General features: G+C 48.5%; 1 protein-coding gene across 1 annotated transcript in view; it reads right to left on the bottom strand.

Moving 5' to 3' along the window:
* Nucleotides 1-18755, bottom strand: part of PAPPA2 (pappalysin 2) — a gene marked incomplete at both ends in the record, with an annotated part of 87707 nt that overhangs the window by 37194 nt on the left and 31758 nt on the right. Inside the window, 10 exons of the mRNA XM_082053369.1 lie at nt 2460-2679; nt 2902-3037; nt 6059-6196; nt 7381-7574; nt 7827-7918; nt 10061-10189; nt 10735-11227; nt 12998-13119; nt 14702-14894; nt 15633-15926. Coding sequence (XP_081909495.1) covers nt 2460-2679; nt 2902-3037; nt 6059-6196; nt 7381-7574; nt 7827-7918; nt 10061-10189; nt 10735-11227; nt 12998-13119; nt 14702-14894; nt 15633-15926 — 2011 coding nt within the window. The remainder of the gene's footprint in view (nt 1-2459; nt 2680-2901; nt 3038-6058; nt 6197-7380; nt 7575-7826; nt 7919-10060; nt 10190-10734; nt 11228-12997; nt 13120-14701; nt 14895-15632; nt 15927-18755) is intronic.

Raw genomic sequence — 18755 nt, 5'->3', positions numbered from 1 at the left:
CACCTTTCCTGTTAACTTGCCAAGGCATTTCCCAGCATATGCTAACATAAAATTTTTTTAAAAGCTAAAATTAAACACAATGGAGGAAATTAACGATGTTCCCCTGGTTCAGTATATAGCCTGGACCAAGATAAACAGGAGGCACTGTGGCTCAGTTTTAAAATATTAAGGAAAGGATGAAAGTAGAATACTTTGAGTTTCTGGGTGAAAACTCTCTAGAAGTCTGGTTTCTGCTTGACCCCATCAGGTTGTGATTTGGTATAGAAAGCAAAGAAGAGGCCTGATTTGCTGGCAGAGATGGTAGAGAGGGGTCCTGGTGCTGGAAGCGAGGTGTGACGGAGGGACACCACGCTGCCTTGGTCTGCAACTGTTCTTCCAACCCTCAGTGCCTCAAGAGAGTCCGAAACCAGAAGACGACTCTTTTTTTCAAATAAAAGATGTACTTTTCTAGCATCAAACACCTGCTGCATCCCAACCTGGAGATGGCTGCTTCTCATCAGGAAAAACATGATCTCTTTGTTTTCCGCAGCCTGCAAAGCACTTTGAGATCCTTCAAGATGAAAGATGCTGCAGAAATACCAAGCTGTCACATATTTATTATTTTGGCAATGCGCATTTCTAGACCGAAGTCAGGAAACCTCATTTCTGTGTTGCTTTTGTTACTGTCCCTTTCTTGGGTTATTTTAGGAAAGCACATGCACATATTGGATATACGAGGCTGGGTGCGTGCGAACAGTCAATTCAGTTCCTTACAGGAATAACAGATCTTCTGTGATCTTTTACAGTTGAGTGTCTCTAAACTTCTTAAGATTTTATATTCCTTGATATTTTTTTTCCCCCCAAGACTCCACCTGCCTTATATGAAATGGATTATTAGCCCTTAAAAATAAAAATACTTCTGTTTTGGCCATGAAATAGATTTAAAGACATATAATAAGGAGGGGGTGCTTGAATGTTTCCTGACTTAACAGAAGCAGATCCTTTACTATTACTGAAACTATTGGAGACTGTAAGCCTAACCCCCTTCTAAATATTCAAGCCTTTTGTCCAGAAAAGCAATACTATAAATAGCATTTCCTCCTTTGAAAACTCTGGGGATCTGATTTACTCTGAGTGTTTGCGAAGGGCACGTGTGTTAACCTGCGATTCAGCATTCTGCAGCTAAGCCGAGGCCACAGGGACCCCACAGGATGGCAGCGAGATGAGAAGTCAATGTTCTTAAAAGGCCTTTAAAGATGAAAAAACACATCTATTTTCCTCTCTATTTGTCCCTATATGAGCTTCTCCACATCCATCGGCTGCATCTGGTCAGTCTGTTCCTCCTCGCAGGCACTTCTGAGGGGGAGGGGGAAGCTCTCAAGCAACGAGAAAGCAAAATTATGTTAAAAGGATGAGAAAATGTAATTGAAAAACCACATCAGTTGGCTGGGGTCTTAGAAGCCTGTGTGTACATAGCTGTAAGGGCTACCCGGAGGAAACGGACTGCATTTCAGGTGGACGCTGATCCTTTAATGTAAGGCTGAGAATAATATTTATATGCTGACTCAATAAGATTTATGTTTCTGTGTAAATCACACATGCACTTAAAAAAAAAAAAAAGTAAAAAGCAACTGCAGGATATTCATGGCTTCCAGAGCTTGACATAAATCACTTGTACCATGATCCCACAAGCTTTTAGACAAACACATGCATGCTCATTCATTAGCAGGGATGTTCGTCCATCCAGGGCCATCAGCAGAAGAAAAATGACAGTAGCAGCGATGCAATGACCCCGGTCAAAGCCCTTCGCTTCTAACACCCCCACAGCTCCAGCAAAGTTTGGACCCAAAAATCAGTATACTCCTTCTGCCTTTTTTATTTAGTGTATCTTGGACAGCAATCCTCTCATTTGCTGCTCTGTAAAGACAGACAGATGCCTGTGAGTGCCAGACATCAATAAATTAAAGTGCTGTTGCCACTATTATTTTTATCACCGAGTTATGACGAGGGCAGTGTGAGACTTGGGGAGGAAGAAGAGGAGACTGAGGGAACCAGGGAAGCTTCATCCTCACCTCCTGCAGTGTGGGGAAGCCTAGGAGGGATGGACGGAGGCTGAGCTTATAAAGCATGTGCAGAAAAAGTCTACATTTCAGCTTCAGCAGTAACCCTCAGCGATAACTCCTTTAGCAGAGGGAGCTTGGTTTTCCCACCAGGGAACGGTCCTTTAATGCAGTTTTGTGCAGATGCACAGGCCACGTGCAAAACCTATATTCCTGCCTCTTCTGCAGTGAGATAAGCAAAGACTATTTGCACTGGATTTTCCAACAGCACCTCGAAAGCCACCTGAGAATAGTCAAGAAACACTCAGTGAACAGAAAAAACAAAACTAAACTAAACTAAACTCTAGGACTGCAGCACAGAGCCCCAGAAGATAGAGGGGCTCTAGATACCCATTAGTACATGCCCCAGGGAGACCATACCTGTAGTGCTGGTGGCCTTGACCCTCCTCGTGTCGCAGGAGGCAGGTGTTGGGTTCAGAAGAGCCTGGCTGAGCTGAGGTCCGCAAGGCCACGGCTGCAATGCCCACAAGCGGGGAAGAGAAGTTGAGCAGCACCGAAGCAGCCCAGGGAGATGGGTCCTCTTGGCCATGGGTGATGTTGATGACAAGGGGGTTGTGTTGGCATGACAGCTCATGTATCCCTGTGAGATGGGGCAAAGACAGATGCTACTAGCTCAAATCCAAGGATATTTTATCTGCTTTTGATTTACCTCTTCTGTTCCCCGACACATCCAAACAGACAAGCTTGGGAAGCAGAAAATGCTGCAAGGGGAGGGACAGGGGACACAAGCACCCAACTAAGCAATGGTGGGTGTCCCTGTTGGGACAGCACGGACTGGTGCCACAGCCCACAGGATGCTCACCCAAAGAGTGGTTCAGCCCATCTACATCGCTCAGCTGGACGGTCACCCTTGACTTGCGCTGGTTGCTGGGGATGGTGCCGTCACAGGCCAGGAAGACCAGGAGGGACGTGGCCACCACAGGTCTCTCAAAGCACACCTGGGCAGGAGGGCAAGAGAGACCCTGAGAGCGTGCATGTCAAATACAGCCTTTCTGATCCCACAAGTGCAATAGGGAGAGAAAGAGGGAACACTGGGAGAGAGCAGGAGCAGGGTGAGGGGACTGGAGACTCTGGATGTGCAGGGCAGCACGTGGGTGGGAAGAGAACAGGAAAGGCTGTAAGAACAACCCTTTCCTTACCAGTTCCCGTTCTCCCTTTCACTAGTCTTCCCCATGCGTATCAGTCCTGCCTTGCCGTAAATTCATGGCATCTTCTCAGCTTCCACATTTGCTGCTCTTAAAAAAATTGAGCAACACCTGCCCAAGACCTGGATAACCCCTTTTCTGCCCTCCCCTCACCAGGCTCCAACTCCCACCCTGCACAGTGCCAGCCAGGCAAGCGAGGCACCCAGAAAGCACAGCTACCTGTCCTGCCACCCAAAGATTTCCATAAAAAAATAAAAAAATCCAGAACCCACAAATAATGGCTCCAGTGCCCAGAGTGACTGCAAACTGTCCCTCAGCCAACGCGCGGACAGATTTGTGGGATGAAGCCCTGCCTGCGGGGAGAGCCGACAGCTCCCCACTTGTCTGCAGCCCCAAAGGCTACAGGAAAAACCCACAGCATCAATCATGGCAGGGCAGATGTTGTTCTTTGGAAGTAAGAGGATAGAAATGTTTTTCTCCCCCACCCTGGTGCCCCCCACCCAGTGCTGGGATGTGTTTTGATCAAGACCCATCCTATGCAGTGTTTTTGTTGAGGGAGGCCAGAAACACAAGGCGAAGGTGTATTTGGCAGGAGGACGAGTCCTGGCTGGCTGAGCACAGCCCAAGGAGCAGACTGCGGGAGCAGAAGGGACAACCACCCCATTTGTGATGGCAGCTCAGCCTCGAGGGGTTGGTGCCACACCAGGCATTGCTCACGGTCTGCTCCAAGGAGCCCCCCAGGACAGAGCAGTAGCTGGGAAGCCCCAAGGAACCAGCCTATTTTAACTCAAGCACCTGCTGCCTGCTTCTCCAAGCAGCTCTGATGGTTCCTCAGGGGAGGAGAGATGGTTGAAGATGTCAGGTGAGACTTTCCCTGGACTGCACAGCTTAAGGTGGAGGGTTTAGTCTTTCCCTTCCTACATCTACCTGGAGGTGAAAGACACTGGTCCCTAGTTAGACCAACAGCAGCTGACTTAACTAATATCCCATTTTTTAAAAAATTATATATTATGTGCCTGGCCACAGCAGGCTACCATCTTAATTTTTCTCCCACTCCCACTTTCTGTTTAATTCCCTGCATGTTCCACACCCTGACTTGCTTACAAGCAATTTTGATTTCTCTCTTCATTGGATGTGTTAGAAACTGAGAAAATAAGCATGGCCAGAGATCTGCAAATGGTAACAATTCCCACCTGCAGGCAGACCCAAGGTGCATGGCAGACACATCCTCAAGTGGGACAGACAACCATCCCTCTTGTCCCCAGCCCATTCCCAGCATGACCCAGGCTTTCCCTTGCTCGTTGGTGCCACCTCTTGAGAAACACTGTAGGAAGTGATTCCTACCACCCGATGAGTTTCGTGGTGTGACTCTAACCTGGGTGACACAGGTGTAAAGGCTTTAGTATGGCCATGGGAGGTGGTGGCCACCAAACACCATACACATGTGGGTACCCGTGTGCATGAACAGCACCAGTCCTGTCCAGGCAGGAGGCTGTAACTGTCAACAAGAAGCTGTCTTTCCTAACTCAATATGTTACCAATCAGGCCAACTCTATTAAAAAAGGGAAAAAAGAAAAAAAGAAAAAAGAAAAACAGCATATTTATTACTAGTCCATAAATAATTTTATGGGAGGAAAATAATAGTACTCCTAAAGAGAGCATGGAGAACCAGTAATGAAAGTCTTTAATATAAACATGCATAGAGGAAGAGAACTGACCACAAGCTCCAATAAAACTGGAACACGCTTTAACCCCTGCTGAGAAGTGGGAAGCCAGCTTTCATCTAGGTAGGGCAGACGGGGAGACAGCTGCTTTCTCACCAGCAAAGGAAGAAAGGAGGTACATTTGTCATGGCCAGAGACTGAAGCTGGAAAGTAGGTTGTGAGCACACAGACAAGGAAGGAGGAGGGGGGGAAGCTGTGAGAGGGAGTTCTTTGGAGAGACAGGGGACCTCAGAGACAATAGCAATGTTTATTGACTCAGGTTTGACTATTCACCAAGTCATTCGAGCCCCTTGGGGAGAGGTCCTCCCTACACCACCTCGAGCAAAGCAGGGCAAGTTGCCCTTCAAACTGCAGAAGCAGCGGCATGGCAGAGCCTAGCTTCCCACTAATATCAGGCAACAGCCACAAAACCTCTAAACACCATGGCTGTGGTCAAAAAAACAACAAACAAAAAAACAATCAACACTAAAAATTGCTTTGGCCTAACCCTCAGCTCTCCTCTGCCCTGCTGGGACAGAGATGTTGGACCCTCCAGGCTCCCTTAGCCACCCCCATGATGATGAGCAACCTCCCAAAGGCAGCCCCTGGGCCCCCATCAGGCTGTAGGACCAGTATCTTGGGCACAGAAGTGTCCCTTTTGGTCTAGTCACCAGTGGCAGGAGGACCTGCATGCTACAGCTTGGGGTTCTCAGCAGCAACTTGGAGTGCTCTGGACCTCTCAGGGTGGCAGAGTATCTCCAGGTACCTTCTTTTGCTCTTCACAGCCATGGGGAACAAAGGCAATGAGGACTTTAAACCCAGCTTGTGCCCATCCTTTGCAGGTGTAATGGCACAGGGCTTCTGGTTTTGGCACAGCCATTCTCCTGGCAGCCTGCCCCAGGATGGGTTTGCTGTTTAGGGTGGGAATTGGGCAAGACCTAGCCAAAGGTATTTGGGGTTTGTGACGAGTTCAGTAGGACATCAAGTCCTACCTGATGTGGGTTTTAAGACTGCTGTAGCTCCGATAGGATGGAAAAGGATGGGTATTTGTCTAAGTGCTGGGGCAAAGACAAGCAAATCCTCCTGTGCCTGACCACAGATCTTTGCTTACCTTGAGCCAAACTCCCTCACCACCCAAGGGCATCCTCGCCTCATCTGGATCCTGAGCGTTTTCTTGGCTGGGAGCACAGGGGAACCAGGCAGCCAGGGAAAGGTCCTTCGGCACATCATGAAGTTGGGATTTACACACCTGAAAGGAGATGTTTATTTTATTCCAGAAAGCAGCAAGGGAAGTGAAAGAAACAGCACGTACAGAATCTCGAGGAAGACTCAGCAAACATTCAGAAGGATCCCAAGATGGTTCCTAGCATGAAGACAATTAGGATGTGGGTTTCTAAGCAGGAGTGACATGTCACCACCCACACATGTGCACAGGAGGCCTTTGCCGTTTTCAGGTGCTGCAGATATGCTGTCTAAGCACCCTATGGTGTCTGTGCGGCTGAGTAGGAAACAGTGAGCCAAGCTGTGAGATGGTCTTCACAGCCTCCTGATTTTGGCTGGGCTGTTGAGATCCGAAAGTGTGATTCATTTGCCCAAATGCCCATTTTCTGTGCCATTCAATGCCCTGTGGTATCCCTGACATCCCCATAGGCCTGAGTGGCAAAAACTGAGAGATAACTGTGTTGTTCTAGCAAAGCAGACACCTGAGCACAAGGCATCTCATTGAATATGCACACCTAGGGAATCTGATCATGCTGTAGATCTCAAGAGGATTGTTCCTCATATCAGGTCAATAGAAATGTACATATAAAGGGCTAAGTATGACCTCTCTGCACATTAGTTGCCCTTCTTCAGCATGCTTGGAAAGAACATCCACACATTACGTTAACACCAATATCAGGTGAAATCCCATCCTAGCCCTCCCAGCCCTGCTCCAAAGCCCATATAAAAGATGGGAATTCTCCCAATGATCTTTTTCCTTGGCTTCCGATCAGACAGTTTGAAAGCAGCACAGATGCTGATAGGTGTGTGATTTTATACTTTCTGGCCCTGACCTTATACAGTATTAGATTTATGGGATTTTTTTTTTTAATGGACAGTTGGACTACTCACAAAGTTAAAGTTGTGCACTTTGGCTGGTGGGACAGTGGTGGTCACTGTTTAGCAAACTGCATGGTCAGGGGAGATGTTCCCTGCCTTGATGAAACACCCTTCTATGTATAGCAGTTCCTGGGCTTAGATTTTACTGTAAGAGGGATGTGAGAAATGCCCAGGTCTTCTACTGGCATGGGAAGATAGCAATGAATGAACAATTCCAGAGCTACTCTGAAGATTTTGGTTTTACCTCAGTACACTCTTGCAGCAGTGACTTCCCCAGCTTTACTGCGTGGGCTTTTATAGAAAAGCCTTTTTTTCGGCCATGCCTTCACTCACCGTAACAGCAGGCTCTCCAGTGGCCAAGGCAGCAGGGCAGGACTTTGTATCCTGATGGGAGGCGTAGGCTTTCGCTGCCCACAGATCCACGTATCCGTCGGGTGTGTAGGGACCACAGTCCAGGATGCTGCTCGTCTTCTCGAAGGGCTCACACACACCATCCCCATCGTGCACATAGCACAGGCTTGGTTCCCCTGCAAGGAGACCAGGGATGACCCATTTACAAACCAGGCTCCAGGCGCAAACATCTCCTCCTGTCCCAGAAGGTTTGCTGGCCACTTAGCCCTGGGATTTCCCACCACCTGACAAGCTCCATGGATCACTCGAGCTGCAGATCCACGTTTCACTGTGATGAGGTGCATCACCCCGTGCTTTGAAAAGCAGCGTGAATAACATACAGTTTTGAGTCCTGCCTAAAAAGGCTGTCTCAATCCATTTGAACTCACCGACACAGTTGAAGCCTTTTTCCTTTTTACACTTCCTGGAACAGCCATCTCCATCCAGCAAGTCCCCATCATCACACTCCTCCTCCAGGCTCCTAAGAGGACAACAGACAGATGTGTTAACATCACTCTTGACCCAACACTCCTGTGCACCTGCCCAATTATGGGTGAGGACCCCATCTCTTGGTTCCATTTTCACAGAAGCAAGGAGAAGAGGAAGCACCACATGTGGAATTTGTTAGAGGAAAGAAAACAACGTATCTTGCCATGTGATAAAAAGAGGTTGAAAACAGCATATGGGAGAGGGCATGACTATACTGTGGCTTTCTTATAAGGGCTGAAGCCAGAACCACAGGAGAAAACTAAGCTATATACAGTGGAGGAAGTAGAGAACAAAATATCTGAGTAACCTGGAAGTCTGAAAAAGCTAAAAAATACAGAAAATTGGCATAATTAGCCCCAGATGAAGCAGGTGAGCCAGCCTGGCGTGGGATGTCTCCAGGGATGGGGCATCCACCACCTCTTTGGGCAACCTAGGCCAGTGTCTCACCACCCTGATCTTTTTTTTTTTTTCCTTATATCTAACCTGAATCTCCCCTCCTTTAGTTTAAGATTCCTTGTCCTGCCACAACAGTCCCTGCTAAAAAGTCTGTCCCCATCTTTCTTATCGGCCACTTTTAAGTATGGAAAGGCCACAATAAGGTCTCCCCAGAGCCTTCTCCTGACTGCACACACAGGATGTTCAGGTTGGACCCCTGGTATAGTTTAGTCCCAGCTCAACCCCCCCGCCCAGAGCCAACAACTAAACCCACATGCTGCTCTGCTCAGCCCTCCCCGGTGGGATAGGGAGGAGATTTGGGAAACAAAGGACAAAACTGGTGTGATAAGAGTTTAAGGGAACAGTGAGAGGGGAAACAAAAAACAAATAAACAAACAAAAAAAGGCGACCCAAAAAAAGTAAAGAAAAAGCCCAACACACACACACAAACAAACAAAACAAACCAAAAACCAAACAAGCAATAACGAAAGAACATGCAAAGCGCTGGGTCTCAGCACAACCTCACCACCTGGCGAACCCCGAGAGAACCGAGAGCATCCGGCCTGCCCCCAACAGTGAGACTCCCCCCCGCCCCGGCCAGCCTCGTTTTATGGCCGAATATGACCTTATATGGTACCGAATCCCCTATTTGGCTAGTTTTGGGTCAGCTCTGCTGGCTGTGTCATGCCCCCTGTGGAAGTTAACCCTGACTCGGCCAACCCAGCGCAACCCCTGATCCAGACTCTGCTTCTCCGTCTGCCATGCACATGGTGTTCAACATAACACAAACTCTACAGTCCAATCTGCTGGAGGGAGTCAGTGCAGCATGTTCAGCCAAGTACCCCTGGGTGGAGGAACAACGCCGTGCTTCCCTTTGGAAAGGATGACATCTTAGAATCACAGAATAGTTTGGGTTGGAATGGACCTTCAAAGCTCCCCCAGTGCCACCCCTGCCATGAGCAGGGACATCACCCAGCTCAGGTTGCTCAGAGCCCCGTCCAGCCTGGCTTGGGATGTCTCCAGGGATGGGGCATCCACCACCTCCCTGGGCAACCTGGGCCAGGCTCTCACCACCTTCAGTGTAAAACATTTCTGTCCATTTTCATCATTCTTAACTCACACTATGCTTGCTTCACTTGCTAAAAATTATACTCTAGAAATAACTGTGGACATAAGCAAAGAACTGCAAGCAACCTCTGTTTCACATTTCTCAGTTGGTGTCCTGCTTATTACTCCAAGATCATGACCTTTGCAGATGACTCCTTGTTTCTAACACTATGTTTAGAGCCTTCTGCTCAGCTTGCCAAAGTCCGTCCCAAATGCTCTCTGAAACTCATTCTTGACAGAGTTTTCGTTAAGATGTACATGAACTAGATGAAACTGAAAGACTGAAAACATATCTTTGTTTCAAAACAGGGCAGAGTTCGATCCTTGTATTGCAGAAGGTACCAAGTTTCAGGATTAAAACATGACTTAGAGGCCACATTCTACGTTACCAAAAGGTAAAGAGAGGTCTTGTTGATAAATTGAAGGGCACATTAGGTTTGGGGTTTTATTTATTTATTTATTTTGTGTGTGTGTGTAGTTTTTTGGGTTTGTTTTTTGTTTTGGTTTGGTTTTGTTTTTAAAATTTTATTTTAATCTACAAGTCCCTTGAGCTCCTAGAATCTCAGTTGAGAGCTTAGGTTTCTTGACTTACGTGGTCACCTTCCCATCACCACAGTAGGGTGCTCCGTGGACGTGGACAAGCGGTGGGGAAGGTTCTCCTGAGGTTGTCCCAGAGACTGCCTGCACCTGGTAGCGGTACACCTGCCCAGGCGTGACATCCCTGCAAGAACAGAGAGGACTTGACCAAACAGCAGCAGGAGAACAACCCAGACATCTGCAACAGATTTGCTCACCACAGCTATAGAAATCACATGTTTGTGCCCGGGCAGCACCACAGCTTGACATATATTTTCATACTCTAAACTGCCAGAGGCAGGGACTGTGGGAAGAGGGTCTCTGCCAGGTCATGCAGAGGGGCCTGCCGCTTATTTCCCTTGGGTCTGAGCTGGGAAGCTGGTGACATTAACTTGAACGATCATTCTACTAATCATGTTGATGGGGAAAATGTTGCTGGGTTTAATGAGCTCCTCATAGTTAGCCTGGGCTCCTGGGCAAGGGTTGTGCTAGCACGATGGCTCTGCAAGAAGCTTCCTGGATGCTGAATAGGGAATCTGCTCATGGTGCTGAATACAGTAAATCCCGTGGGGGGAAAAACACAAAACACAAGCAAAACCATCCAGGGATTCAAAGGCAGGACCTGAGGAGGTCGATCAAAACCACCCCAGCCACCCACTCAGCCTGTGACAGAGCAGCCCCATCACTCACATGTCAATGAACTGCCGATGTGCCTGTGCTGGGGTGACAGGGGACCCGTTTGCAAAGGGGGGGTCACGGAAGACTCTGTACTGGATCAGCTTGCAGGAGGAGCAGAGTGAGCTGTGGGGCATGGAGGTCAGCAAGGCCGTGTCTATCTCCATCCTCTCATCAAAGGTGTAAATTTTGACTCCGGACACCTTTTTAGGGATGTTGAGCTTCACGGTAAAGGGGACATCACAGAAGGTGTCCAGGGGGCCCAAATGGATTGACTCTCCCTGCTCTGTCAAGACTTCGATGTCAGACAACACCTTGGGAGAGCCTGTGGAGAGGTACGTGGTCCAGAGGGTGAGGGAATCAGGGTAGACAGGGTGCAGGAAGCGTAGCTCCAGGATGCAGCCGTCTGGCTGGGGACACGGCACCGTCATGTTCATGTGGTACAGGTGGAGCTCCGGACTCCAGGCTTGCAGGCTGGGCTCACAGGGCTGATCCACATCTGGGGGCCCTGGGCAGAAGGGATGAAGATGATGGTGGTGAGAACCAGGGGACAGTTGACCTCGCAGGGGACCCAGATGAGCAATCCTCCCTGCAGTACCCCATAGATGTAGTACCACCCATAGAGATCCATGGTGGATCTACCATAGATGGCAGATACCCATAGATGGGTAGATTTGCATAGAGAGGCACCCATAGATGAGTACCAACCATAGAGAGGTGGTAGATGCCCCATTCCAGGAAACATCCCAGGCCAGGCTGGACAGTTCTCTGTGCAACCTGATCTGGTTGAAGATGTCCCTGCTCATGGCAGGGGTTGGACGGGATGAGCTTTGAAGGTCCCTTCCAACCCAAACTATTCTATGATAGATGCATGCAGAGATGGTGGCATCTGCCCTAACATCCTAGAAAGCAATAAGTGCCACTAGTTGCCCAGCTCCTAGCTATGCATACAAGCACCACATCTGCCAAGCCTTGTGTCTCACAGTCCTTTAAGAAACAGGGGCAAAGGTGCCCACGCTGTAGCTGGTCAGTGTCTCCAGCAGCTCTAGAGACAGCCTGGACACAGCTGGGGGACGCAAAGCTTGCTCTGTAGTGTCATGGGCACTAGAGGCTTGCCAAAGGCACTTGAATGTCAGGTCCCTGTGGCTCCATAGGTTTGAACATAAGCTGAGCAGAGATTGAAGCTTTTCACAGGCACATACTGGAACAAGTCACAGTTAGGAAGGGACCAGGTCCAAGACCAGCCAGGGAAGCAGCTCTGGATGACTCTTCATGCACCAGGACGGTGCCCAGGCTGACCTCAGATGCCCAGCCTGCCTCTCCTGCTGAAGGATTAGCACTCAGCAAGAGAAACATGGGGTTGGGATTTCACTCTCAGAAAGCATCACTTGAGTTCATCATCCTGGAGTAGAAACACCCTTGTTTTCACCAACCACTGGCAGCATTCCTCAGGACCCAGCACCAATTCAAAGCTTGCATCCATTAAATATTAGTCTCCCCAAAACCATAAAACCTTTTATAACAAAGCAAACAGGGACTTGTGATAATTGCAGTTCATGCATAGGAGAAAGCGATATCCAATAATTCCAGCAGCAGTTTTAATTTGCCAGTGAATCAGACAGGCAAGGGAAATGGGAACCACTGACAATAAGTGAGCTAAGCATTGATTTGTCTGGTATCACTGAATGAGCACAAATTAGATTGTTTCTTTAACTTTACCCACCGCTCCCTCCCTAAACTTGCAACACTAGCAAGAGACACTTAAAGAGTTTTCAGACACACAATCTCAGCTATATCCCAACACTCCTCTTGTAAAAGCATGGGCTACATCTCAAAGCTGTAATAATGCCCAAACTGCACTTTCTCCACAGCCACTCTCAGTTGACTTCAGTGGCTCAAACAAGCACATGCACAGAACTAAGAGATCCTCTGTCTCCATGTGGTTCAACAGCAGCACGTCCACTACATACAGCCCAACATCTATGTTGTAAGACTTCTATTTCAGTGAAATGCCCCTCCCTTTGACCAGTATCTCTCATTAACACCTTTCTGGGCAATGACTGGAGTTACTATTGGGGTGTTTGCCCAAAGCCAGCTGGTAGTTATCTCCCAGGTACCTAGAAGTCCTTCCTGCCCTAAAGAGCCTCCCCAAAAAGGAGACAAGTCACTCACTAAAAGAAAACAAACAAACAAACAAACAAACCTCTTTTTCATTTCCCAACAGGATCTCATCTCTGTCTGGGGGATTTACAGCCAAGGAAAGAGAGAAGATATTTACCTTCTGCTTCTTCTGGGGTCCAGTAGCCAGAGGAATCGCAGACCCGAGGGGAAGAGGCCTCGTGCACGTACTGACGGAAGGTGCCGTCCTCTGCACAGTCATCACAAAGTGTGTCCTGCTCCCTGCAGACAGAAGACAAAGGCATCAGCCTGTCTAATCATGACCAGTTAATTTTCCATCCACATTTATCCAGGCAGGATAAGATAGGAAGTTGGAAAAGCAAAGCTAAGCAATCAAGCAGCCTCTGGGCATCTCAACCTGCTTGGAATAAGCTTCAAAGATAGGAAAACAAAAGTGTCTGTGGGACAAGCTGGGTTTAATTTCTCTTCTTCTACATGTTCTCTGGGTAATCTTGGATGAACCATTGAAGAGCCTGTTCCCTACCCACAAAGCAGAGCAAACAGACTTCAACACTTTCCATGGCGATGCCTCTGCAGTTGGGTAGGCACACTTGGGTCTGTTTCTGCTAAACCCCAGAGTCAGGTTTTGGGTTTCAACACTACTGTAACAAAAAAGGATCACAATAATGCAATAAGAAAATTAGGAATAATTAATAATTAATTATATATATATTATAGAATATATATAATAATATCTACTATATATAATTAATATATAATATAATAGTAATTAATAATTAATAAGGAAAGAGATAAGGTCCAGCCTCAGCCCATTTCCTTGACCAGTTCATCTCAAGGCATGCAGGACCCTTACCCCAGACCAGCTCCTGACCTGGTTATGAGCAAGAGCTGGCAATGGATACAAAGACCCAGCACCTGCCTTCTAGACCCATGTTTTTCTGCTCCTAAACCACTCTACTCCCCACCAAAGCAGTTTGTCTGGATGACCTGAGGCCACCCAGCATCCATGAGGCTCTCATGCCTGGGTGGGTAACAGGCATATGTTCTTCTCTCCAGGCCAAAGGCCAATCGTGGAGAGCACCAGTTCTTTGAAAAGGCAGCAAACACTGACCTGAGAGTGTCCCAGATGCCCTCAAACAGCATTTTTCTTTTAATTGCAAGAGACAGCTTTGTGAAGCAGCTTTAAAACAAGTTCAAGAGCTCTTTAACGTGCACTTTGAGTCCCCTATTAAAAGCATAGACCTAAAACCTGGAGGAAACCAAAATGTTTTAGTAAGAGGAGCTACTGAATAGAGGCATTGGTGGTATGTCCAGGTCTCAATGACTCCCAGCACTGGGGAGAAGAATAACCACCCGGTGCTCAGGACGATGCACTGCTCACCAGCCAAACAACTCTGGTTCCTCAGCCTTGTTTCTCCAGCTCAAAAGGTTTCCTGACTTACCCCCAGTTAGTTACACCGTGAGTCCGTGACAGCACTAGGAACGAAACCCAGCTCTTGCGGTCTGAGCTCCCTGCCTTAACCACAAGGCTGCATTTCCTCCTGGTAAATAGCTATTTTATACAGTAAGTGCTAAATGAAGCTCATTTTTCACTCTGTGATTTCACTCTAGGGTTTAAGAATTAGCATTGCTTCCCGACGCTCTTTGGCTTCTCCCCCAGGCACCCCGACAGCAGAAGGCTTGCAGGAGAGCCCATGTGCCAGCGGGGCCATCATAGAACCCCAGCTCTGCTGGAGGCGACCAAGGGGAATGGGATGGGGAGTTCTGCACCATAAAGGGTCCCTTGTCCCTTCTAGCAGGCTCCTGTGCAAGCCCAAGCCCACGGCAACAGCAGATCCCTCACCTCTCATGGATGACGCCGCTGATGGGAGGCAGCCAGTAGATGCTGAGGGAGTCCCACGTCTGTCTCGTGACCATGGGTGGGATGGGGATGGGCGCGGGCTTCTTGCTCTGGCCCCAGCGCTGGTAGACCAGGTCCAGGTAGCAATGCATTCGGGCCACTTGGTTGGGAGTGAAGGTGTTGGTGCAGTCATCATCTGGGTGGAGAGAGATCAGGCCGAGGGTGGCAGGGACTAGTCACTGGGGCACGGCAATGTGCACCCTTCCTGATCTCCAAACTCTCTTTTGGGGACCTCCGGGGAGACCTGGGAGACACCAGCATGTGGTGGCTCTCCGGTCAGGACTCTCTGCTGTCATGTGTCCCCAAAGCCACAAGATGGCACTGCCTCAGCAGCTCCACAGCCCTGCACTTGCCACTGCAGTTACAGGACGTCTCAACTTACGTTGAGCTTATGCTCCCACCAGGTCTAAGGCTTGGGCAGTGCCATCACCCTCATGGGACTTGCAGTGGGTCAGCAGGGAGGGACAGAATTGCTCTTTAGGCTTCGGTCCTCCTGGACTGCCTTTGGAAACCAAGTTAAAAGGGCTCAACTCAAAGGTCAAAAATTGTAATAGTAGTAGCAGTAGTAGTAGTAATAATAAATAATAGCAATAATAAAGTTCCTTCCAGACTGGAGAACAAAGGCACACCACCATGCAGATAATAAAGGACTAGATACATGTTCAAGGACAGACTGGCTGGGAGGGAGAGATGGAAACAACCTGCAGCAAGAAAGGGGCCGAGAAGCTCTGCAAGTACAGGCTGCAGCATCCCAGTGTACCAGGAGGGACTGCATCAGGTGCAGAATGAGGGAAGAGAATATTGGTGGAGGCAGAAGGGAGAGAAACTCAAGCTTCTAGAGAAGGTGATCCCTTTTCTAAGGACAACCAATTACCTGTGTAACTCATGTAGTTGTTGAAGGGCGTTCCCGTGAAATACGTCTGGCCACAGGTGTCGTTGGTGGGGTCTGGATCCCGACAGAATTTGCTCTTTGGGGTGGGGGCAGTGTCAGCACAGAGGTCTCCTGTCTCCATGGACGGAGTTGTCTCCCTGCAGGGATCGTCACAAGATTCCCGTTCGCTCACTCCCTTAAAGACGTGGTACAGCCCCAGGACGTGGCCCACTTCATGGATCATGGTGTTGGTGTGGCCGTGCATACCGTAATAAGCAGGGTTGAGGACAACTCCACCTGGAATTGCAAGTGCAGAGAACATCATCCAGAGAAAGAGGGAGCAGGTAGGTGCTGTACTCACCTGTACTAAATAAAATTCCTCTTGTGCTCCCAGGTCACAAATGAGGTGCCAGATGGAGACCTGAAGATGGATGTATTCACCTCTTGTACAATGGGAAGAGATCTCTTCCGCCCTCTTGCAGTGGAATGAGGTGGGTGGTTTTTCTTCCCTTTCTGATCACACCACTTCCCCCAATATCTTCAATAATTTCAGCTACCATTTCCCCCTGTATCTTTTTGCATGTTTATAATTCAGTGTCTGCTTTGGTTCACACTTCCAACTGAATATGAGGTTTGGAGCCAGGGCACCAAACTGAGACACATTGTGGGTTTACAGGGATAAATTTTTATACCATAGAAGACCTTCTGTAGCCTAGACAGGTGGCTGAAGCATACTAGTCCTCATGGCAGGAGAAGAGGACAAGGTGCTGAGCAAATTCCTGAAACACTGGGCTGTGCCAACTAGAAGCCACCTTCAGCACAAGTCTGTACAAAGATTCAAACATGCTGCCTCTAGCCACTATTCAGACAACATCAATGGTCTGCTGCTTCACCCTCCAAACCAGACCCTAAGGAGTAAATTTAAACTCATACGAGGTGCTGTTGCAATCCACTAAACCTCTACCACAAACCTGGCGCAAATTCACTGTGTATTTTGGAGTGGGATTTTCCAAAACAGAGCTCCTGAAGATCTCTTCCTCTCCTTCAAAAAGGTTTGTGTGGGCAAGGTGCTCCAAGCAAACAAGGCTAGAACCCCTCCACTCAGAGTCCTACACCTCTTCATGGTGGCACCCCAAGCCATTGACTCAAGGGGGCACAATGGGGCAGGTCATTTCCAAGCCAGTTTAGTGCAGGTTCAACTGTCAAATATGCTGGAGCATGGGTGTGGGCTAAGTCCACCAGAAACTTCCCAGAGCTGGATGGGACCCTGATCCTGCCCTAAGCTGCCCCGAGCTGCAGGACAAGGTCCTTTTCCTCTCCTGCCCACCTGCCTGTGAAGGGAAGAGCAAGGATCAATGATGCTGAGGAAAGCCAGGTGGAGCAGAGCCTTCCCTTTGTTCACTGCCAGCATCTCCAGCTCCTGACCTGGGATGTCACGCCTTCTACCACATCTGCTGAGAAGCTGTCCACAGAGGATGCTCAAGAACAAAACTTATAGCTCTTCTCTGGTCTCCTTTTATTTCTCTATTTTGCCCAAATGAAAAATCTCCTGGAAAACTCTGCATTTTTCTCCTTGCTTTGTGATTTTTCACTGGCCATTTCCTCCCCTTTCTTCTTCTCATTTCCTTGCTCCATCCATTTCTCCATGCTGCCTTACGGTGCAGGAACAAGGGCTGGGGAATACCAGCAAGACAAGGGGAGAAAAGCAAACTCCAGGCAATACCTCCATGACATGGGAGGCTGGTTTTACCCAACTACTTTTAGCCTAAACAGCTTGGATGGCAGCACAGTGAATAGTTGGCTCCAGCACAGCTTTCTCTCCTTTGCATGGCCCTGGAGAATTTACTGTGCCAGCTACCTCACAGAGCCTCTGCTACTGCATCTCTGCTGCTGATTGCTGCCCTCTCCAGAGAAGTTAAAACAGGCAGAGGGCCACCATGTAATCCCATCTCCAACCACAGCATAGACCACTCAAAATCTGCTCCTGGATCAGCTCTGTGTGCTACTGGACAGCTGCATGTCCTCAACTACAGGGCATTCCTTCCAACAGGACTTTCTTCATATCGCTGTGTCCCTGGCAGGACACCAGCAAGACTGTGGCTCCTCTGGTGGAACCATACTGGAGGAACGCTGGTTTAGGGTTGGAAAGGGGCCTTCAAAGATGCCTTGAACAATTCTCTCAAGCCCAACAGGGTTGCAAGTGGGTGAAGAAATAAGGGTGTCATCTACTATGGAGCATCCTGTGTGTATAACTCATGGAATAGCTGAGAGATACCACTGACCTGAGAAGTGGCACCATTTCTTAATTAAAAATTCACATTTGTTGTTTTTCTTCCCTACAGTGCAGACCTTATGCCCAGGGCATCTCAGCTTGAGGCAAAGGATGGGTCACAAAGTAGCTGCATTCCCTTTCTACCCAACTGTAAAATACCAGAGCAGGAGACCTTGTGTCCCATCAGCCATTTCTTGGCCATTCAGTTGACTGGAGATGGGCCACAAAAAGGTACAAAGGTGGAAAAATCCTTTTGGGACCTTCATATTGTATCCTGTCAATAATTAATGTTTTTGCAAGCCCCTCAGTTACCAGGCTTGTAAATGCTATAGATAGCAAAGGGCATCCCATTGATGGAGAACCCAGCGGGCATATAAAAAAACCCTGCTTCTCATTTTAATCAAAACATGGCAAGAGAGAAGAGAGAGCAGAAAGAAAAGGCATCTCTGCAGCCAAACCCAAGCCTAAGCAGGCAGGGAGCTGCCTGCCCAAAGGTCTGGAAAGAGGAATATGCACGGGGAAATAAAATAGTGCTCATAAACAAATAAATGAGATGCGAGAGCCATGCACGCATCCTGCAGCACTAACCACAAGGAATGAGGCTGAGCACTGGGGGCACAGGAGGCCCTGCGACCAAGCAGCCTCCTCCAGCAGAAACCCAACACTTCCCACGTGGGAATAAATAGGATTCCAATACAGGGAGGGAGAAAAGTGTCACAGAGGAGGGATGCCAAGGCTGGGATACCCCTGTCCCTCCCTCCTCTCTGCTGGCTTCCCCATCCCATTCCTCCCCCACACTCCACAAAAGGACAGTCATTTTTAGGGGGTTGTTTTGTTTGTTTGTGGGGTTTTTT

The sequence above is a fragment of the Streptopelia decaocto genome (assembly GCF_964273445.1).
Source record: "Streptopelia decaocto genome assembly, chromosome: 5".
NCBI lineage: Eukaryota > Metazoa > Chordata > Aves > Columbiformes > Columbidae > Streptopelia > Streptopelia decaocto.
This window is presented reverse-complemented; position numbering and strand designations above follow the sequence as displayed.